At 38.8% G+C, this 23281-nt stretch overlaps 2 protein-coding genes across 5 annotated transcripts in view; both read left to right on the top strand.

Moving 5' to 3' along the window:
* The first annotated feature begins 927 nt into the window (after nt 1-927).
* Nucleotides 928-5555, top strand: LOC141756083 (transcription factor E2F1-like). The gene is made up of 7 exons (XM_074615564.1): nt 928-1192; nt 2395-2652; nt 2762-2808; nt 2951-3006; nt 3758-3944; nt 4372-4744; nt 5414-5555. Exons 1-6 carry the CDS (start codon nt 1076-1078, stop codon nt 4595-4597), a joined length of 891 nt encoding a protein of 296 aa, XP_074471665.1. The 5' UTR covers nt 928-1075; the 3' UTR covers nt 4598-4744; nt 5414-5555.
* A 1592-nt stretch (nt 5556-7147) lies between these two features.
* LOC141756077 (rho guanine nucleotide exchange factor TIAM2-like) overlaps nt 7148-23281 on the top strand; it is a 52057-nt gene continuing 35923 nt past the window's right edge. For 2 of the 4 annotated variants that reach the window (XM_074615540.1, XM_074615539.1), the window contains exon 1: nt 7148-8100. In XM_074615540.1, coding sequence (XP_074471641.1) covers nt 7852-8100 — 249 coding nt within the window. In that variant the 5' untranslated portion in view covers nt 7148-7851. The remainder of the gene's footprint in view (nt 8101-23281) is intronic. The other 2 variants (XM_074615541.1, XM_074615542.1) reach the window with 2 other exon arrangements.

The following is a 23281-nucleotide window of genomic DNA, read 5'->3' as shown; positions in this document are numbered from 1 at the left end:
TAGCTTGTTGCAAAGCAGGTTAAATAACGCTCCAAACTTACACTACATTTTGGCGAGGAAAAACCGGCATAGCCATTTTCAAAAGGTTCCCTTGACTTCTGACCTCCAGATATGTGAATGTAAATGGGTTCCATGGGAACCCACGAGTCTCCCCTTTATGATGCCCACAGACATGCCCACTTTATGATAATCACATGCAGTTTGGGGCAAGTCATAGTCAAGTCAGCACACTGACACGCTGACAGCTGTTGTTGCCTGTTGGGCTGCAGTTTGCCATGTTATGATTGGAGCATATTGTTTTATGCTAAATTCAGTACCTGTGAGGGTTTCTGGACAATATCAGTCATTGGGTGACAGATATTGTTAACTGATTTCCAATAATAAATATATACATACATTTGCATAAAGCAGCATATTTGTCCACTCCCATGTTGATAAGAGTATTAAATACTTGACAAATCTCCCTTTAAGGTACATTTTGAACAGATAATAATGTGTGATTAATCACGATTAACTATGGACAATCATGCGATTAAGAGGGGTAATACATTTAATAATTTTATAATTTTAATAAACAGGATTGTCTAGTAGAATACATTTTTTATGTTTATTTATTTATTTTAATTTTATTTTTTTATTTATCTATTTTTTTATTTATCTATGTATGTATTTATATATATTTTTATTTTATTTTATGATTTATTTATTTATTTATTTATTTATCTATTTATATATATTTTTTATTTTATTTTCTCAATTTATTTAATTTTTTTATTTTATTATTATTATTATTATTATTTAATTTAATTTTTTTATTTATTTATTATTATTTATTTTCTCTACACAGACTAAGGTAAACTAGATCCCGTGCTACATACTCCGGTTCGGTAGGTGGCGGTATGAACCGAACCGTTGGTGTTGCAATCCGCCATAAAGCGCAAAGAAGAAGAAGTTCTCTCTCCGGTGCAGACATAAACAAACCGCCCACGTGTTTCTGTAGTTGTGGATATTAACGGTGAGAACCGGACCGACCGGAGGAGAGACGGTTCGACGGTTCGACGGTTCGTCGGTTACCATGGTGAAGTGCGTGGTCTCCCGGTGTCTGAACCGCATGGTGTCGGTTAACCGAGGAGTGTTTAACCGACCCAGAAAGAGATTCTTCAACTTCCCCAAAGACCCGACCCGAGTCAAGGTAGGACTGATGAAACTAACCCGGGTTAACACATTGTTTATATTATTTATAACATTAATTTGATGCTTTTCTTTGTCACGTGATCATAAACTGAATATGTTGGACAAAACTAGTTATTGAAGATCCCCCTCAGCCTGTGGGCTGTTTTATTTTTATTTTTATTTTTATGATAAAAGATTCATTGATTCAAATTTTGGGAAAAAAGTTCTTTCAGTTTAATTTTTTTTTAATTATTCAAGTTCTTAAGTTTTCTAAATTTTAAGTTTTTTTACCTTGAGTATTTTTATGTTTAATTTCTTTTTTTAAGTTTAAGTTGCTTTTGAACGTCTTTTAAGTTTACTTTTTTTATAAAAGTTTCTTTTAGCTCAAGATTTTCTTTTTTTTTAGTTTTTAAGTTGTTTTTTAGGTTTTTTTTAGTTTAATTTTTTATTAAAAAAAAGATTTTAGTTTGAGTATTTTAAGTTTAATTTAATTTTTTTAAGATTAATTTTGTTTTTTTAAGTTTAAATTTTTTATTAAAGTTTTTTTAGAACAAAGTTCTTTTGTTTTATAAGTTGTTTTATAATTTAATTTTTTTTTATTAAAGTTTAAGTTCAAGTTTTTTTAATAAAAAGTATAATTTCTTTTAGTTTGAGTATGTTTAGTTACATTTATTTTTTTTAAAGTTGTTTTTTTTAAGTTTACATTTTTATTAAAGTTTTTTATTCTAAGTAAATTTTTTTTTTTTTTTTTAAGTTTTTTTTTTAGTTAAAGTTTTTTATTATTCAAGTAAAAATTGTAATTCCTACAATTTAGGTGTAAACCTGTAATTTTGAAGATTTTTTTGCCAAATTGCTGGTGTACGATTTATTATTTTAATAATAAATAAAAATGTATTCAATTTATATCTATGTATTATATAAAAGAATGACCCCAGTCACTTCCACACAGTGAGGCGTAAAGGTGTATGAAAAAAACTATTTTATTTTAGATAGATTTAAACAGGATCATGCAAACAACGTTCTCCTGAGGCCATTACGGGGCAATACTCAGGCGCCATGTGTTGTCATCACATATTGGACCATACGTAACGTAATGTAACGACTAGGGCTGTCAATCGATTAAAATATTTAATCACATTTTTTTTATCCGTTCAAAATGTACTTTAAATGGAGATTTGTCCAGTTTTTAATACTCTTATCAACATGTGAATCTTGGTTCAGGTATGGCTGGCAGCGCTGAGGGAGACGGAGCAGCAGGACGCCACCGAGCAGCATTTCATCTGTGAAGACCACTTCCTGCCGGAGGACATCTCCACCAACGGGATCAACATGGGCGCCATTCCCATCATGCCCCCGTACCTGGACGGGCCGCTGGGCCTGGTCAGCCCCTGGGCAGCCGAGTCCTCCGAGGAAGAGGAGCAGGAGGATGAAGACGAAGAGGAGGAGGAGGATGAAAGTGGAGATGATGCACCACAGCAGGTCTGGACACTCTTTTTCCAGTAGTTAGATTTTATTTCTAATCTTGAAATGTAAAAAAAGAGAAGTAAACAACAGTATCTTTGACTTTCTTTCTCTTCCTGATTTGCAGAATCCAGGTGGAGGTTTGCAGAATCCTCCAGAGGCCGAGAGAACCAGGTAACAAACGTCTCCTGGTTTTAATATTTTACGTTCTGTATGAAAAATAGGTCATATAATCCAGGTGTTTTGGGGGGACGTCTGAAGGTCTCCCTGCATAGTTTGGTGTTATAATTTTTTTTTTAAATCTTTTTTCTTTCAGTGCTTCCCTTCCACAGAGGAAACAGTCAAATCCGTCCCAGAGATTCTGCAGACAGGGTGAGTGCTGCTTTCATTTTCACATAACTCAGTGAAATGTGAACACACAGACACGAAACAGACATTTTCAGATTCAGCGTGACTTCCGCTTTCCGAGGTTATCATTATCTCTGATGTCCATCCAGAATAAACATCCTTCAATCCACCTAGAAATCAGAGAAAAAAAGACGCCACAGAACTTGCCTGAGAATCTTCATGTTTCTAAGTTTTCTTCAGTCGTACAGTAATCCAGTGATAGTTGTCCGTACGTCCACGGGTACACTGCAGACAGGAGCTGATCGGAGGTAATACGACACATGTTAATGGAGACACTTTGACTAAATGTAAACAATCATAGACTTAAGAAGGAGGCTCAGGTTGTAGCTTCTAAAAGTTTTGTTACTCAAGTACTAAAAGAGCAACGGCAAGCCAGAGCGCGAGCAACGGCTACGCGCTCGGATATGCCGTTGCTTATTTTCTGGTTTCTTTCCTCCTCTATGACAGTAAACTGAATATATTTGAGTTGTGGACAAAACAAGACATTTGAGGACGTCATCTTGAGCTTTGGGAAACACGGTTTGACATTTTATAGACTAAACAACTAATCGATTAATCAAGAAAATAAATCGACAGATTATTCGACAATGAAAATAATCTTTAGCTGAAGCCCTGAACTTAAACACCCTGAGGACAAAAAAGATTAACAAACTGATTGAGCACTCTGGAGGTGTGTTTCTTCAGCTCTGACTGTGTCGTGTCCCGTCGTGTTCAGACGTGTCTCTGGGGCTGCTGACTCTGCGTTTCCTGAAGCTGCTGCTGGCGGCTCCGGGCGGCGTCCTGGATCTCAGGGAGGTGGCGGCGAACCTGCAGACCCGCAAACGGCGAGTCTACGACATCACGCACGTCCTGAATGGCTTCAACCTCATCCAGAAGGAGTCGAACAACTGGGTGAAGTGGATGTGAGTTCTAATGTTCACTGTGGAGGTTTCCTTTTATATCTTTGTGTGTAGTTTTATTATTACGGTCGGTATTAGTCCCCGTCTCCCTGTAGCGATGGCTTTTTGCACGTTGGTCAAATAAAATCCTCCTCCTATATTTTAGGTCTCATGAAGAACATTTTGTACAACATGACTGTGACCTTTTCATGAGATTTCATCATTAACAGAATCGACTGACCTAAAATTGCCAAAATTGACTTTTTGTGGGAAAGTTTCATCCACAAAGATGTTGATAAAAAGACTTCCACACTTCAGAGCTTCAAGTCCTGCCGTCGGAAATCAGCAGACAAAAACCTAAATCATTTAGCAGCTTCAGTAGTTTAAATCTGTTATTATTCTATATTTATATAGATTATATAGATAACCTCTCGGTCTGCTCTGTGTGCAGAGGACAGACTCCCATCTCCAGCTTTCTGTGGAGGAACCAGCAGAAGTTCCAGAGAGAGGTGGAGAACCTGAAGCTGGTGGAGGACCGGCTGGACGGCCTCATCAGAAGCTGCTCCCAGCAGCTCTTCGACATGACGGACGACATGGGAAGTTCTGCATATCCTTTACATGAACCAGGCAGCAGCTGGATAAAACCCGTTGTTGTAAATGTTTTGTTGTATAAATGAGGAAGGTTTTTTATTCTTTAACGTTGCTTTACGTCGGCCTACGTGACCCACGAGGACATCAGCCGGCTCCAATCCGTCCATCAGCAAACGTTGATCGTCGTCAAAGCGCCGGAGGAGACGAAGCTGGAGATTCCTGCACCACAAGAGGTAAACGGAGAGAGAGAGAGAGGCTGCATTTAATCCTTATTCTTTTGTACTGTAAGTGACGTAACGTTACGTTACAAAACATGATAAAACGCGTGGCTGGTGGCTTTTTTTTTGTACGTCTCCACCTGATACATCTGCCTACCAAATTTAGTTGATCTACGTCAAATTTAGAGGAGGGGGCTTCGATTTTGAAAACTGTTAGGGGGCGCTATCGAGCCAATTTGCCACAGCCGAGCACTATACCCATATCAGATATCATGCTTTTCGCCACTTTCGCAGCCGTAGCCCCTCAAAAGAATTTGATTTTCAATTCTACAAATAATCATAATTCCGGCGATTAGCCTTCGCTGACTGCTGGTTCGGGCTCAGGCCCTAATTAGAGGACAATTAGTAAAAAAAATAACCAATTTCACATAATTCTCTGATTACAGCTTCTGGTTGTCTTTGTGTTTTTGGACAAAATTAGACATTTGGTGATAATTTACAGCCGAAAACGATGAATCACTCAATTGAGTAAATGGCCTGCAGATTCATCAATGATCGTTATTTGCAGCCCTGATTAGAATATAAACTTTAACAATATTAAAAGATCTCATTTCCTGTTGATGAAACTGATGAAATCACACGGTGGACAGACTGAAAGTGTCTCTTTGGTCTGTGTTGGTGCAGGACAGTATCCAGGTCCATCTGAAGGCGGGGATGGGTCCCATCACGGTGCTGACCTGTGAGATGGGGTCAGGAGACGCCGCGACCTCTGACCCCGGCTTCTTTATAACACTGGAGGAGAGCCGGGTCAGGACGACCACGCTGCACACAGGTAACCAGTTAACCCTATCGACCTAGGACCAAACTCTGTGTAGAAACCACAGACTGTCTGTGGTAGAAACAACAACGTCACTGCCGTATTTATGTCCAGATGACTTTATGTTGAGTGTTAATGGAGCAGCTGCATAAAAGTTGTTTGCTTGTCATCTTGCGGACAGACCTGACAAAGCATGAATTCAGACTTTTTACAAATCAACATCATTATGTCGTTTTATCGGCATCATTTTGATCCGTTTATTGCGATTAAATCACAGCACAATCGGTTTATTTTGAGTTCATACTGCAGTAGCGGCGTGTGGCTTGCTAGATACAGTCAGTATGTGAATACAGCTCGCCGCCGGGTGATGATGCATCAGTGATGAGCTACGACCTCGAGTTTTATTTTGACCGTTTTATCTCGTGTCGTTGCAGCAACATGAGGCTTCGGGTCAGAGCGCGTAGCCGGCATTCGACCAGCATGAGGCGCCGGCCGTCCTCAAACCTGGAAAACACGACGAGGCGGTGACATCATAGATCGTCCACAGGTACCTGCAGGTCGCACAAAAGTGTCAAACACACAACACGTCCTGCACACATGACGGGATACACAATGGAGGTTTTCTACTGAATGTTGCGAAGAGAGATTAAAACACAAACGCACCTAAATCATCAATAAATAACTATTAAACTGTAGAATAATGGATCATTTTGCACCAGTGAAAGAAGTTTTTAATTGAACTCAGACTGGGAAAAAGTTGTGTAAAATCATGAAAACTATTTTTTTATTTTTATATGAGTGAATTATTATGCTGTGAATTATTTTTCCTGTTTTTGTTTTTGTCTTTTCTTTGTGTTTTCAATATAAAAAAAGTTTTTTCTGTAAACAATAAAACAATAACTTGTATAAGACCTGAAGGTTGCTGGTTTGAATCCGTAAAGGAGAAGAGCCGATGAAAAGTGCACCGTTGTGGCACAGAGAACATCAAACGGTGAGATAGTAGCAGTAATATATAGTAATATTGATATAGTAGTAATACATGGATAAATGGTAGTAGTCACTGACGTTGTTGACTTCTCCACTAGGTGGGGCTACAGCTCTACAGGCAGCTCTGGCTGTTTTAAGTTTTAAGTCACAATACGATATTATCACGATACTTAAGTCATAATACAATATTATTATTATTATTATTATTTGTAATAGTAGTGGAAAAATTTCAACTTTGTCTTCATAAAATTTGATATTTATATATAATAATGGCAATAATAATTTAAACATGATTACATTTAAAAACATAAAATAAATTTACTGGGTTTAAATGTTCTTTCAAGGAAAATATTATTATTATTATTTAATAGTAGTAGTGCAAACATTTTAATTTTTTCTCCATAAAATTTGATATATATATGTATATATAATGGCAATAATAAATTAAACATGATTACATTTTAAAAATAGAATGAAATGACTGTTTAAATCAAGGAAAATATTATTATTTTAATTATTAATTATATTTTAATATTTTAATAACAATAATAATAATATTATTATTCTTAGTAGTTAGTGGTATTGCAAAAATTTGAACTTTGTCTCCATAAAATTTGATATTTATGTATAATAATGACAAAAATAAATTAAACATAATTACATTTTTTTTTAAATAGAATAAGTTTACTGTTTACATGTTTTTTTCAAGGATTTATTATAATCATTATTATTATTAAAAATACGTTGCAATAGAATTCTCTGGGGCCAGAAATTGACTTTAGCATTTTTATTACACAAATACTTTATTTTCGAGTGTTTTCAAATACCAAGTAGGAAATAATAATAACTCAGTCTGTGTTTGTGTTGCTGCCACAGTTTGTTTAATTTCTAGTAAGAACCTAAGAGAGATGTTGTTTGCATTTTAATGAGATTATATGTTTGTTTTTAATTCTGACGCATCCGAATGTCCTCTGTGTTATATTTGAAGTGTTTTATAGTAATAACCAGGTGCAGCAGGCAGGGGGCAGCAGAGGGCTGGAAGAAGAATATGATTATAATGATTATTATTATTTATTTTCTCCAGTGTGTCTCTAGAGTCACTTTACTCCAGTGGTGGAGAACGTAATCAGTAATAACACATTATAAAAATACTTACAAAGTAAAAGTCCTGCTTTAAACATTTGTCACTCTTTAAAGAAAAGACATTAAGGGCTCAATTAAAATAGCTAAAATGCATAAAAAAGCAGATTTTGTACACTGAACGCATCATATTTTATAAAGTGATCGTATGTTTTAGATATAACATCTTCAAAATAATATGAAAATAAAATGTAGAGAAGAGAAAAGTACAAGATTTCCCTCAGAAACGTATGCAAGTAGCATAAAAAACACTCCTGGTCCTGGTCCAGATAAAAAGGACCCCGCCCTCCTGCTGTCAGGACGGGAAACCCGAGACTCAGAAACACTCAGATTTAACTCAACAAGTGAACGCAGCGGAGGAAAATACAACCACGGGGTCGTTTCTGAGAGGAGACGAGAGGCTTTTAAAGGCAGGAATCAACTGCTGGTGAGTCGGTTTCACTCTCCAGCTGTTTACTTATTTATTAAGTCGTAAGTAATGAGTGTGTTTGTTCAGATACGGACAGCGTGTTGCCTTCACTGACGCAGGAAACGGTTTCATTAAACACATTTTAATCTATATGGACTCAGTGGTTCTGCAGAGTTGTGGTAGTTTTAATGTCTTTGTGTATAATCTGCATTGTTTAAAGGAGTTTGTTGCGATTGTATCATACTTTATGTTCATCATCTTGAATAATATTTCTGGTCGTCCTCATAGAAGATGAGTGGCTCTTCTGTAGTGTCAGTATAGAGTGACCTTCAGGACTTTTCTAGTAACGTTTGTGTTTTAAAGTGGAGCTTTGCTGCTGTGTTTTTTTGTCCGCTGGCGGACTGAAGCCAATTACATAACGTGAACGGAGAGATGACATGTTCTCCTTCAGCCTCCAGATGCAGGACGGCCGACAGCTGTTGTTCTGTGGATGAAACATGCTGCTGTAAAGAGACGTTTCCTGCTCTGGTTTAAACTTTGATGTGATAAACTGAAGATGGTTTAAAAGTTTAGCTCCTTTCTAGCTGGTCAGAGTTTTTCCATGGAGGTCAAATGTGAATGTACGTACGTGGTCACCAACTCGTCAAATACCGCCGTTTGGTCAGTGCCCCTCGGCATCGGAGGCGCCCTTTGGCAACATTATGTGAAGAACTGGGCTTTCAACTTCAGTTGCTAGTCCCGTGAGTCGTTAGAATCATCAGTCCCGTGAGTCGTTAGAATCATCAGTCCCGTGAGTCGTTAGAATCATCAGTCCCGTGAGTCGTTAGAATCATCAGTCCCGTGAGTCGTTAGAATCGTCAGTCCCGTGAGTCGTTAGAATCGTCAATCCCGTGAGTCGTTAGAATCGTCGGTCCCGTGAGTCGTTAAGTATCGTCAATCACGTGAGTCGTTAGAATCGTCAGTCCCGTGAGTCGTTAGAATCGTCAGTCCCGTGAGTCGTTAGAATCGTCGGTCCCGTGAGTCGTTAGAATCGTCGGTCCCGTGAGTCGTTAGAATCGTCAATCCCGTGAGTCGTTAGAATCGTCGGTCCCGTGAGTCGTTAGAATCGTCAGTCCCGTGAATCGTTAAGTATCGTCAATCACGTGAGTCGTTAGAATCGTCAGTCCCGTGAGTCGTTAGAATCGTCAATCCCGTGAGTCGTTAGAATCGTCGGTCCCGTGAGTCGTTAGAATCGTCAGTCCCGTGAATCGTTAAGTATCGTCAATCACGTGAGTCGTTAGAATCGTCAGTCCCGTGAGTCGTTAGAATCATCAGTCCCGTGAGTCATGAGTATCGTGATTACGAAATTAGAAACGTAGTAATTTTAAGTCCAACCATTGATTTTTCCTGAACCTAAGTATGTGTTTATGTTTGAATTCACAACATTAACCACGTGTTTACTGCGTTAGAAAGTGACGCCAAGGGATCCTGACGAAGCATCAGTATACGTGACAAGTTGGGATGAGAGCATGTTGGTAGCTGAGACCAGCAGCTTGATAGCTCAGACGGTCGGGCACCGTTTTCACCTTACGAGGCTGAAACTTGGCATGGAGGTCAAGTGTTTGGGAGGTTGTGTGTGAATGCTTGTGCATACGTGGTCGCAGCTTCTGCGAAATCCCGCTTGTTAACTTGCTACTTGACTGTTAACTTGCAAAATCCATAATGTGCCTTTACTTCTTCCTTGACATTGTCTGAGTGTTATGGCCCGAGTTTTGTGACTGATGTTGATAATGATGTTTACATGCTGAGCAGAACATTTTTAAAGTGTATAATCATCTTGTCAGCGCCCTCTGGTGGACAAACGGTGTCACGGTGACTGTTTCTACGTTACCTCTAACATATCTGTGGTTTCTGTTCTGACATTAAATGTGGTGTATCGTGGAATTAAAGCTTTTGTAGGATTGAGATGAGAAGTTGTGTTTCTGCTGAGTGACGATGAGGCGGTGGATTGTATTCTTGTCTGTCCTGATCTCAGTCCTGCTCTCCAGAGGATGAACCCTTTAGATCTGAATGATCTTTCCTGTAGCGCCACCCTCAGGACCGGAGCAGATAAATCATCAGGATGTAGTTTAGTTTTATTAACTGTAAATTCCACCGGGTTTCTTCACTCGACGTTTCCCCGAATTTCACAGCAATTAAGTGAGCATGAGCATCCAGCAGCTGTGTCTCTATTAGGGGGAAATAACTCCCAGCATGCCCCTGTGGCGTCTTTGTGTGTGTCAAAGATAAGTGGAGTCCTGCAGAGCCCCCCAGAAACCTGCAGGGAGGCCAGTTCAAGACCTGAAACCCCAACACACACACACACACACTCCCTTTATACACAAAATATCATTATGCTGCAGCATTACGAGACACTACAGGTGAAGAGGGTAAACATCTAAATAATGAAACTCCCCCAGTTGATTACTGACATTAAGACCGAAAGTTTTCTGAAAATCTATGTTTAAATATGCAAATGAGGCATTATCTTATTAAATTTCTGCCAATTTTCATAAATTTCCAGGACAGAAAATCTAAATTTTGCTTTAATTATAGGGACAATAGATTGTTAACATGATTACATTTAAAAAATACAATTAATTTACTGGGTTTAAATGTTCTTTCAAGGAAATTATAATTATTATTATTATTTGTAGTAGTACAAATATTTTAACTTTGTCTCCATACAATTTTATATTTATGTATAATAATGATAAAAATTAATTAAACACGATTATATTTAAAAAATAAAATAAATTTACTGGGTTTAAATGTTCTTTCAAGGAAAATATAATAATTATTATTATTGTTATTATTATTTGTAGTAGTAGTGCAAAACTTTGAACTTTGTCTAAATAAAAGTTGATATTTATATATATAATAATGACAAAAATAAATTAAAAATGATTATATTTAAAAAATTAAAATGAATTTACCGGTTTTAGATGTTCTTTAAAGGAAATTATTATTATTATTATTACAAATACACTGCCATAGAAGAAAATAAATAAAATAAATAAATAACTAAATAAATGCATAACTAAATGTAAACTAATAAAAATAAACATATACATAAATAAAAGAAAAAGAAAAAAAATTAAACAGAAGAAAAGATAAATAAGGGAATTAATACAAAGATAAATAAATAAAGAAGCAAATTAAAACAGAAATATCAATTTATCTCACATTTTATCAATTAATTAATGGCTACATTTATTTTTAATGTCATTTTTGCTACATTTAATGACTTATTTATTTATTTATCGAGTCATTTATTTATTTATTCATTTATTTTTATTTGGTTAGGCTCCGTCCTCCATACTGAGCTCTGGTTTAGAAAGAAAGTGAATTTAAACTGCTGACCAATCAGGAAGCAGGATTTTCTGCGGTGTATTTAGAAATGTAAAACAGGTAAAACTGTAAATAAATCCTGAGGCTGTGTTTACTTTTCACTACGTTGCTGTGGAGTTTCCTCGTCTGCTCCCTGACGTGGTTTGACCTGGTTGTTTGTGTTGTAAGAGGAGCAGCTCAGGTGGCAATGCGGCGGCGTGGCGGTGGGGAAACGCCCCGGCAGGTCGAACACTGCTCGCCTGTGTCCAGAAAACCACACGAAGCTGTTGTTTGCTTTCAGCTGGAAGCTGTGCGGTGCAGAAGGCCCACAGTCAGCTCACTGTTGTTGTTGAAGGTGCAGAATAAATAAATATTCAGAGGAAACGTGAAGCTGACGAGTTTCTGTGGTTTGATTCTGACGTCGTCACATCTGAAGGTTTGAGTGCTTGTTTGAGGACGATTCTCCAGGTTCGGTTTCATCAGATAAACTGCTGAGCTGAAATGATAAGAATAAGAATTTGCAGCTTTTCTATATTTTGAATCATTGCTGATTGAATATCTGTTAGTTGGACAAAACAAACTATTTTAATCAATAATAAAACTAATGTGTACTTGCAGCCCTGACATATACGGCCGTGCATCAGTTTGACTCTTTGGTTTCACTTTCTCTTTCTGCAGAGAGAGAATCCAAACTGTTTTTAAAGTTATAAACCTGAAGATTTTCATCATGTCAAACCTTGTTTTTGATGCTTTTTATAGCCGACATGTTTTCTATTATACTCATTCACTGGATCCGTCTTCAGTTTCTGTTGTTAGTGGTGAAGTCTGGATTAAGATACAGATGTTTTCCACTGCAGGAGCTTAACGAACGTAACATGAATCCATTGTCTCGGCTCTGCTTTTGTTTTTTTTGGGACTAAATTTGGTAAATAACTCAGGCTGTTCTCATGCACAGTTCGTAGCTATACCTACAAAAAGTAATGCACTGTAAGTCCTATATATATCCCACAAGATCAACTCGTAGGTATTCCACATAATTGTGAACCAGGAAGTATAAAGAGCAGCAAGCGCTGTGTAGGGAGGAGGTCGGGGTGGATGGGTGGGTCAAAAAAACACCAGACTTTCCCCAGGAGACCGCTGGTCATGTGCCGAGTGAAACCAGAAGTCAACGTTGATTTATTTGTCACGTAACTTCCATACTGAAGTAACGACACATCTTTTCCTAACCCTAACCAAGTTGTTACCTGGGAAAAAAGAAGTTTATTTTGAAAAGACCGTCTGTATGTAACGAGCGGACAACACAAGAAAAATGAGGAATGATATCATACGAAACGTTGTATGGAGATAAGTTGAATAAATAAGCCCAGAAGAACATTTCACACATCTCTTAATTGCAAATTAATCATTTTTTATCTGTTCAAAATGAACCTTAAAGGGAGATTCGTCAAGTATTTAATACTCTTATCAGCATGGGAGTGGACAAATATGCTGCTTTATGCAAATGCAGATAATGTGTCTTTGAGATGATGAATAAACATTCAGTATGATCAGTGGATTCTCATAGAAAAAGAAGTGAAAGAAAAGTCAGCGTAGAAAAAAGGAAATTAAACCTGTTGGAGGGTTTAATTAAACCTGGTGTGGAGGCTTCAGAGATCAATAAGAGAAACGGCTCAGTGGTCAGTGTGACATGTGTGAGACCGGAGATCCTCCTGATCTCTTTGTTCGGTCTGATCAACAATAGAGAGAGAGTGGTGACGCTCCGTCAGTCGGTCAGTCAGGCTCTCCAGATGTCACCTCAGCATGTCAGTGAATCCTGAGTGGAGCTCATTAGTGTCTGCTGGGTGCTAATGAGACTCCGTTTACTTCCAGAGTTTAGGGGGTTTAGTTGACTGTTTTTTCACGTGGAGTCGAGTTTATAAAACACGATGATGGGATGAGATGGCTCAGCCTTCAGGAGCAATTTGGGGTTAAGTGTCTTGCTCAAGGACACTTCAACATGTGACCGGAGGAGGTTACGTTAACTTACATAGCAGCAGAGTCGACTTGTCTTGATCAACTGAACTGCTGCTGCTTACAAAAAAGAAGTTTATTCAAGTAGTATACTTCTTTTAAACTTAAAATAAGAAAGTATGCTTTTTATGTACTTATCAGAGATATACTTAACAAAAATAATACTTAAGTATACTTGGCTTATTCCAACAAGTATACAGAAAAGTCTATGTGTTCTTGGCTTAAACTGAAAAGTATACGTTTATTTGGCTGAATAAATTCACTTAAAGAAAACTTACAAGTATACTAGCAGTAAAAACTATTAAACTAGTAGTTTACTGAGAGTATACTTTAAAGTGTACTTTCATAAACTGAACAGTGGGAAAACTTAAGTTCACTTGTAGTATAGTTCATATAATAGTTGCAGTACAAAATACTACTTGGATGTAAACTAGTTGTGTACTCAAAGTTTACTTCTCTTACATTTACTTAAAAGTTTACTTTTAGTCCCAAGAAGTATTGAAGTAGTACACTCACAAGTATGCTACTAGTACATTGATATTAGTATACTTGGGAATATACTTTAACTATACTTAAGTTACTAAAGTTAAGTATACTTCTTTTTTTGTAAGGATACTTTCACTTTTGAGGAAAACGACAGAGAGTGAAACACCTGACAGGACACACACACACACACACACACACACACACACACACACACTGTGGAGGTGAAGCCAGCGGTTTGTTTTCCCTCTCGTCACGGCGGGCAGGAAGCCCAGCGTGGCCGCTGCCGCTGCAGCAGCAAGCCGCAGGAGAAGAAGAAGAAGAAGGGCCCTCTGTGTTCAGCTGGAATGTGCGGTGGATTTTCTACCTAATTAACCTCCATGTTGTCGTGCGAGACCGCCGCTTTCTGCCCGATGGAAACAGGCGATAGGCCCGGCCGTCTTTAAGCCGTCTGATCCAACAACGAAGAGGCTTTGTTGGTGTTCGAGGCACGAGACCGAGCCGATAGGATCTGACTCAGCAGAACTCCATTACAGCTCAGACTGAAGCAGCTTCTGAAAGCTAATGAAGCTAATGAAGATAATGAGATCACATTTTATCATCCCCTTGGTACTGACGGGAGGTTAAACTGGATCTTTAAAATTGTTTGTTCACTCAAAAGACTGAAACAATCCTCAGATCAACAGTATATAAGAAGGTCAAAGGTCTCAGCAAAGAGCGGTGATTAGTATGAAAGATGTTTTTTAACCCTTACATGTAGTTACATGTTTGAGGAGGTGCACATCAGCTACAGCTGCTTAGGACTCGTTAAGGTGTATTTTATATGTTGGAGTATATAGCTCTCTTTTCTGTTAGTAACCATGATGAGGTATTGTCCGGAGACTGACAAGCTAGCCGATATTGTAGCTGGCTAGAGCCTCGAATCACAGTTTGTCATCTTTAATGTCTGTGATATCTGGATTCTGGCGCCCAACAACACAGCAAGATGACGTTATAGATGTGTAACTTTAGCCCACTGCTAGCGCTAGTTAGCCTCCAGTCTTTCTTTGTTTCGCCTCCAGCTAACACCGTGACGTCATGATGACGTAGACACAAAAACGGGCTCGGTTTGACTCGGTTCAGACTCGCTTGCAGGTGACTTAAAGCCTCATTGAGCGCCACAGTCCTCAACGTCAACACAGGAAGTGGACGGAGCTGTCGAGCAGCATACCTTAACCCAAATTTAACAAGGCCAACACTGTTCTTGGCAAAAACCCCACTGCCGTTTCTTTTTTTCCTCCCACTTTGTGGTTTGGACAGCGTTGTTGTGGACTCAGCTGAGCGTCTAAATTTAAAGACTCCCAAACACCTCAGTCAATTCAGTTTAAAATGTCTTTAATGGAGCAGGAAAAAGATAATGACATTTTGTCCAAACAAGCAGAGAAAGCGTCTAAATAATAGAGCAATCTCCCAGTGAATAAATAAAGACACACACACATTCATCCTGCTGTGATTACTCAGCGGATGAAGGGAGCTGTAAGCGTACAGTTCATGATAATGAGGTTTATTTGGTGCCTGCAGCTGTAATTTCAGGAGTCATCCGTCCATGGGACTGAGAGGCTTTGGTTAGCATGTTGGAGGGTTGAGAGGCAATCTGCAGACGGTGGTGGAAAAAGCTCAACATGCCCATGAAATGTACTGGGAACCTCAGCTGCCATTATGGTGCGTTTGACTGCAGTGTCCTGAGATGCAGAATCATCTCTATGGATGGAAATCCTTCCATACTGAAGTACATGAAATCAGTTCGCTATGTCTCTTCTTCCTTCAGTTTCTCTGCTGGAAAATTACGGAAGTTGGCACGTGTTGCTGGACATCGTAGGAGAACGAAAAAGCGGGAATAACTTTTACTGTGACGAGACTAGATGTTTTTACTGTGAAGCTGCTGGAGGTCTTTTATTGTGTTGAGACTAGATGTTTTTACTGTGAAGCTGCTGGAGGTCTTTTACTGTGAAGCTGCTGGAGGTCTTGTACTGTGAAGCTGCTGGAGGTATTTTACTGTGAAGCTGCTGGAGGTCTTTTACTGTGAAGCTGCTGCAGGTCTTTTACTGTGAAGGGACTAGATGTTTTTACTGTGACGTTGCAGGAAGTCTTTTATTGTGGAGAGACTAGATGTTTTTACTGTGAAGCTGCTGGGGGTCTATTACTGTGAAAAGAGTAGATGTTTTTTACTTTGACGTTGCTGGAAGTGTTTTACTGTGAAGCTGCTGGAAGTCTTTTATTGTGAAGAGACTAGATGTATTTTATTGTGAAGAGAATAGATGTTTTTACTGTGAAGCTGCTGCAGGTCTTTTACTGTGAAGGGACTAGATGTTTTTACTGTGACGTTGCAGGAAGTCTTTTATTGTGAAGAGAATAGATGTTTTTACTGTGAAGCTGCTGGAGTACTACTGTGATGAGACTAGTTTTGTTGCCTAAACCTAAGGAAGTTGTTTCCTGTGAAGACAGAAGTTTATTTTGAAAAGACTGTATGCATGTTACAAGCGGAAGTTAGCACGTGTTGCTGGACATTCGTAGGAAAACGAACAAAAAAGCAGAAATAACTTTTTTGTAACATATCATACGAACCGTTGAATGAGGATACTTTTGGGGTTCACATGCAAAATCAGCAGTTTGGTTATTTTTAACGAGTGACAGATTTTGAAAACTGGATATAAAACTATGTGAAACCTGCAGTGTGAGTGTAATCTGAGAGCTAAATGTGGATTGTTTGGAAGTTCAGTGTTACGTCACCCTGCCGCTGATCTCAGAGCAGCTTCTCAACCCGACCAGGATCTGTGTTTCCCTCAACAGCTGCTTCCAATTACTCACATAATACTCTCTCTCTCTCTCTCTCTCTCTCTCTCTCTCTCTTTTCCCACATCATATTAAACCGCCTCGCTCGCCCTCCTCCCCGTCCAAAGTCCTACAAGTGAGTTTGTTTGGCATGTGGTCGTTAATGTGTGTGAATGAAAAGCAGATATTCACCTGAAACTTAACATTCACTAATGACATCAATAAAACTTTACGTTTTTACTGTGAAGCTGCTGGAGGCCTTTTATTGTGAAAAGACTAGATGTTTTTACTATGAAGCTGCTGGAGGTCTTTTATTGTGAAGAGACTAGATGTTTTACTGTGAAGCTGCTGGAGGCCTTTTATTGTGAAGAGAGTAGATGTTTTACTGTGAAGCTGCTGGAGGCCTTTTATTGTGAAGAGACTAGATGTTTGTACTGTGAAGCTGCTGGATGCCTTTTATTGTGAAAAGACTAGATGTTTTTACTATGAAGCTGCTGGAGGCCTTTTATTGTGAAAAGACTAGATGTTTTTACTATGAAGCTGCTGGAGGTCTTTTATTGTGAAGAGACTACATGTTTTACTGTGAAGCTTGTGGAGGCCTTTGTTGTGAAGAGACTAGATGTTTTACTGTGAAGCTGCTGCAGGCCTTTTATTGTGAAAAGACTAGATGTTTTTACTGTGAAGCTGCTGTAGGTCTTTTATTGTGAAGAGATTAGATGATTTTACTGTGAAGCTGCTGAAGGTCTTTTATTGTGAAGAGACTAGATGTTTCTATTGTGAAGCTGCTGGAGTTCTTTTATTGTGAAGAGACTAGATGTTTGTACTGTGAAGCTGCTGAAGGTCTTTTATTGTGAAGAGACTAGATGATTTTACTGTGAAGCTACTGGAGGCCTTTTATTGTGAAGAGACCAAACATTTTGAGACCATCTCCCAGGGGTGAAAAGGTTATTTTCATTTCATCGTGACTTCCTGTTAAGCTCTTTTTCTGTTTCAAATGTTTCATAAAAAGGCTCACATGGAGCCTGCGAGCTCTTCCCCTCCGAACGTGGATTTGTTCAAATTGGAAAACATATCCAGTTATCCTGTTTCCCATATCCTGGGCACATCTTTTCCAGCCGTCCCTCCAGCTTCGATTCCTCGGGGGGAAAATCACTCCTGATATGTTGAGGTTTTTATATTTCCATTGCATTAGAGCAGCGTGTTGTCGCCCTGCTGGCTCTGTTCGGGGAGTTTTTCCGTTGTTGCTCAGTGGGTTTTTGGTTTGGTAACGGTACACTTGAAGCTGACTCCCAGACATTCACCAATCAACTCTGCAGTGGAAAAAACCAAAAGATGCCGATACAGAGATGTAGACACCAGAGCTGTAGAGTATTTATATTGTTACTGTGGTTTGAATTTCCACAATAAATATGAGAACAGCGGACATTTTTTAAAGATGGCAACTCGGGGTCTTCTTTGCAGTATCTTGTGAGAGCTGTGAGGAAGTCTGTTTTTCACAGTAAAAGCCTTCTTGTTTCTCGGAATCTAACAAAAGTACGGCTTGAAACAAGGACACGCTGGAGGGCTTTTACTCCAAAGGAACCATTTCGTTCCTGCGTTTCCACCGGAAGAACTTTCCCCCAGAACTAGGAACCTTTTGAGGAAGTTATTACTCACTGCTGAGACCAGGGTCTAAATTAAAGGTCCCATATCGTGCTCCTTTTCAGGTTCATACTTGTATTTTGTGTTTCTACTAGAACATGTTTACATGCTGTAATGTTAAAAAAAAACTTTATTTTCCTCATACTGTCTGCTTGAATATACCTGTATTTACCCTCTGTCTGAAACGCTCCGTTTTAGTGCACTTCAACAGAATTGCAACAGAATTGCAACAGAATTGCGTTGCTAGGGAGAGTTTGGGTCCATGTTTACTTCCTGTCAGCTGATGTCATTAAAATACACTGCAACCAGGAATAAACTGGGACACATGTATAATGTTTATGGTTGAAACCGTGTAATGGTCTAAATATTGTATATTTGTGACATCACAATTGGACAGAAATCCTAACGGCTTGTTTCAAACGAATCATTTCTGAATATTGTCTGTGTGTATTTCTCTGTATATTGAGCACTTCGATACTTTCACAGTATTTATAAAGCACTTAAACCTGCTTTATAATATAAAAGACATGAAAGTCTTACTTTTTACAATATGGGGCCTTTTTACCCCCGGTGAGTTCATACGTACTGCGGTATGAACCCAAAATAAACAGATTGTGCTGTGATTTATTTGCAATAAACGGATCAAAAGGATGCCGAAATAACTACATAATGATGTTGATTTGTAAAAAGTCTTCTGAATTCATGCTTTGTCAGGTCTGTCTGCAAGACGACAAGCAAACAACTTTTAAAATGCTTGTTTTCTGAATGGAGTTTGGATGGATCAGTGCCAGGCTCAACTCCCGCAAATGACACGAAATGCAGCCGTAAATGTGGGAGAAAAATCCCTTCTTAGATGAAAAGTTTGAATGCACAGAGAACAGTGGATTCATGGGGAGTTTTCCACCTCAACACTGTTTGTTTTCATGAGTATTGACTCATGACACATACAACGGAGCCTTTAATGTGGTTTCTGACATGTTTGTCATATTTCCCGCGTTGCTCAGTTTGTTCCATCTTTCCTTCACAGCCGTCTTCGTTTCTGACTGCAGGCGTCATTGTTTTCCAGCCTCAGTTTCTCCGAGTGTTGTGTAATAAGAAGAGTTTATTGTGAGCTTCCTGTGGTTCTCTGGTGACTTTTAACTCTCTCGGTCTTCTCTTATGTAAGACGGCAGGATTTAGTTGGTATGTTTTTATGTGACAGCGGTTCTAAAGGCTGAAGTTCTTGGAGAAGTTCCAGAAAACAAAACACGAGTTTTACTGCAAATCAAACAAACCTGCATGTTAACTTTCATTAAACGGTGTGAAACCAGCGGCTGTGTGACAGGAAGGATTTCTAAACACTGATGGATGATTTGTATGGAGGGCGGAACCTGCCAAATTAAAAAATAAATGAATAAATAAATAAATTACTTAATAATTAAATAAAATGTCATTAAATGTAGAACAAATAATATTAAAAATAAATATAGACATTAATTAATTGATAAAATCTGACATAAATTGACATTTCTGTTTTAATTTGCTTCTTTATTTATTTATTTTATTTTTTTATTTATTTTATATTTATTTTTAAATGTGTGTATTTATTCATGTATTTATGCATGATGACACACATTGAGTGACAGCCCCCTCACTTGCATAATGAGGAAGAAATGCATAAAGAAATGTATGAAGATAAGAATACAGAAATAAATAAGTTTAGGGAAATAAATAAGGGGTGAAATGCAAAGGGAAAATCGTGCATAAATAAATAAATACACAAAATACAAAAAAATGCAAAAATAAATAAATTAAAAATTAATAAAAAATAAATACATGAATAATTAAAAGGGAAAATTAAACAGAAGAGTAAATAAGATAAAGTAAATAAATAAGGGAATTAATACAAAGATAAATAAATAAAGAAGCAAATTAAAACAGAAATATCAATTTGTCACTTTTTATCAATTAATTAATGTCTACATTTATTTTTAATATTGCTACATTTAATGACTTATTTATTTATTTATCGAGTCATTTATTTATTTATTTATTTCTTGATATATTTATTGTTTTATTTTTTATTTTGGAAGGTTCCGTCCTCCACAGATTTGGAACATTTTGTAGGTGATGAGTTAAAACATGAAAATCCAGGTGTGACTTTGTTCCAGCTGTCTGTTTTTGTGTCTTTCCTGTTGGGGGAATAAAAAAAGCTCGGTACAGTGACAGCAAGACAGGAAGTGTGTGTGACGGGATGTTTGACCCTTCAGAGGTGTTTGCATCAGAGGAAATCAGCATGTCCTGTGTGTGTGTGTGTGTGTGTGTGTGTGTGTGTGTGTGTGTGTGTGTGTGTGTTGTTGACGTCATGTTGTTTACAACCAGGGTGGGAAATTCCTGCTCCAGCAGCCAGATGTTGCTGCAGTTTGTTTCCAGGACGGTTTGGCTGGAAGCCGGCGGTCCTGATCTGATCTGAACATCCAATTAGCTGGTTAAACAAATATAAAAATACATTTTAAAAAAAACAAAAAAAACTGCTGTTTTGGTGGTAAAAATATGTATTGAAACATTGCATTTCCTGGTTTTAAGATCCAGTGAAGAACAATGATGCTATTTTCTGAACTTTACTGAACAGTGAAGCCTTTTCCTGTTTTGCTGTCGTGCAATGTACATGTGTAAATATCTTTTGAAAGACGGTCATCTTTAAATGTCGTCTGTGACTGTGGGATAATACACCTTTTATACAGGTGTCTTTGGTGAAACACCTGTGCAGCTCAGACTCAGCGGTGTGCAGTAATAATAAGAAACATCTGCATGGATCCTGTGAGCTCGGCCCGTCGGCCTCTCTTTGGTCTTCGGTGTTATCTCAGACTCGGTCCGGCTGCTCTGTCCGATCACGATCATTTCCACAACCGTGCACGGCCGCTCGGCCCGCAAAACAACAACCGCCGCACAGTTTGTCTTTGAAATACTTTGTTCACCTCAGCGAGTTTTACTGTAAAAGCTTTCACATTCCTCTGAGGCTCAGCGGCTGCCGGCTGCCGACCTTTAAGGACCGAACGGAGCCGGTGCAAACCTAAAAACACTCCTTTCTCCTGTTTCCCTCTGAGATGAACTTTAAAGACTCTCAGCTTGTTTACAGCTGATCTTTAATCACGTTTTCAGGACAACAAGGGGAGCATTGTTCTCATGAAACTCAGTGATTCAAACGGTACAGAGGAGGAAGGTGTTGGACTTTTAAATTAGTTAAAGGTCGTCTTGTTTCTGATTTAAAGCAAAGTCTCAGACCTTTCTCAAGACACACTAACAGTAAAGGTCAGATTCTGAACTTGGTTTCATGGTTGTTACAATCATTCCCATCAGATATGATCGTGTTTGACGTAACAGTCTCAGTGAAACAATAACCCGTCATGCTGAACTGGGTGTGATCCGCACTAGTAGGCCTTTTGTTTCAGCCAGGTTCTTTTCTTATATGACGCATTCACACCAACAGCGAAGCGAGTTTTCGCCTCACTTTACTCGCGTGAGTTGGACCACCGGGATCATTTGTGTTCATTCGCTCTAGACGCACCAGAGAGGAGAAGGAGCTTATCTCCATAGATACCAAAAACTTGTATTTCCTCCATCAGGGAAGAAATAACCAGCTTTGTACATGTTGTGGAAGTCCCAGATATGTCAGAAAAAACAAACGCCATCGTTTCTGTGTTCATAACATCACCCGGCGGCGAGTTGTTTTCACATACAGCGCCTTTGCACTGACTGAATCTAGCGAGCTACACATCGCTACTGCGGTATGAACCCAAAATAAACAGATTGCCGCGTGTGTCAGCATGTTGACAGGAAGGTGTTCAAATAGCACGACATTACTACGACATTACTACGATATTCCGCGAGTCATGAGGACGCATTTTAGGCTTTTTCCGTGTCTATTTTTTTTACGCCACGCAACAAAACTAAGGTAACGGCCGCAGTTATGTTTCGGGTTATTTTTCCTAAACCTAACTAAGTGGTTTTGTTGCCTAAAAATAACCGCGTGTTATCACGCGGAAATGTCGTGCTATTTGTACTTCAGTACAGAAAACGCGTCACAAACGCCACTAAAGTAACTTACAAAACAAAAAGGGCGGTCTCCTGGTTAAAGTCCTGTGTTTGTTGTACCCATCCACCTCCCCTCCCTCTCTCTCTTTTTATTCTACGTCACTAGCTCAGAGCGTAGCATATTCACACATGAGTTTACATTACAGTCAGTACAGACTACGTGGCGTACACATGACACGCCAAAAGCAAAAAGAGTATAGCACGCTAAATGTCTTGCGTATTATCGTGTCATTCATACAACTTTTTGTACAACGGGCTGATTCTGACAGCGAGTCTTGTGTTGTGATGGATGTTCTGGAGGCCAGAGGGCCCCACAGCAGCATCTGGAGCCTGAATGAAAGGACCAACGCCGGGCACTCGTCTCTGCTTTGTGTGTCTCCCCCCCCCACCTTCATTCTCTGTTGACTCTGACGGACAAAGGAGGAAGAAGAAAAGTGTGATCAGCACACACACACACTTCACCAGTCATTGAGAAGCTCTCAGTTGTCTGGTTGGATTCACGCTTGTTGCAGTGACAAATGTTGTGGTGCAGATCATTTGGTCTAGTGGTCCCCCCAAACTGAAGATCTGGGGCCCCAAGGAGTCTCTGAGGGCCCCAAAGAGTCCTCACAATATGGTTTTAATGCCTCCTGAGTCCTGAAAGTGTTTGAACACTTATAGCCCTGTTTTCTGTTAGTAAACATGATGTTAGCGTTAAGTAATTCTCTTAACACGTTAGTTAACGCTGGCTAGCAAGTACTGTTGGCTTGTTTTTTTAACAATGGCTGAAGAAAATACTAGTTTCTCTCAATATGTGCCGTCACTCACTCTCCAGGATCACGAGTGTTTATCT

This window comes from Sebastes fasciatus, chromosome 18, assembly GCF_043250625.1.
Source record: "Sebastes fasciatus isolate fSebFas1 chromosome 18, fSebFas1.pri, whole genome shotgun sequence".
Taxonomy (NCBI): Eukaryota; Metazoa; Chordata; class Actinopteri; order Perciformes; family Sebastidae; genus Sebastes; species Sebastes fasciatus.
The sequence above is the reverse complement of the archived record's forward strand: the minus strand, read 5'-3'. Positions and strand labels throughout refer to the sequence as shown.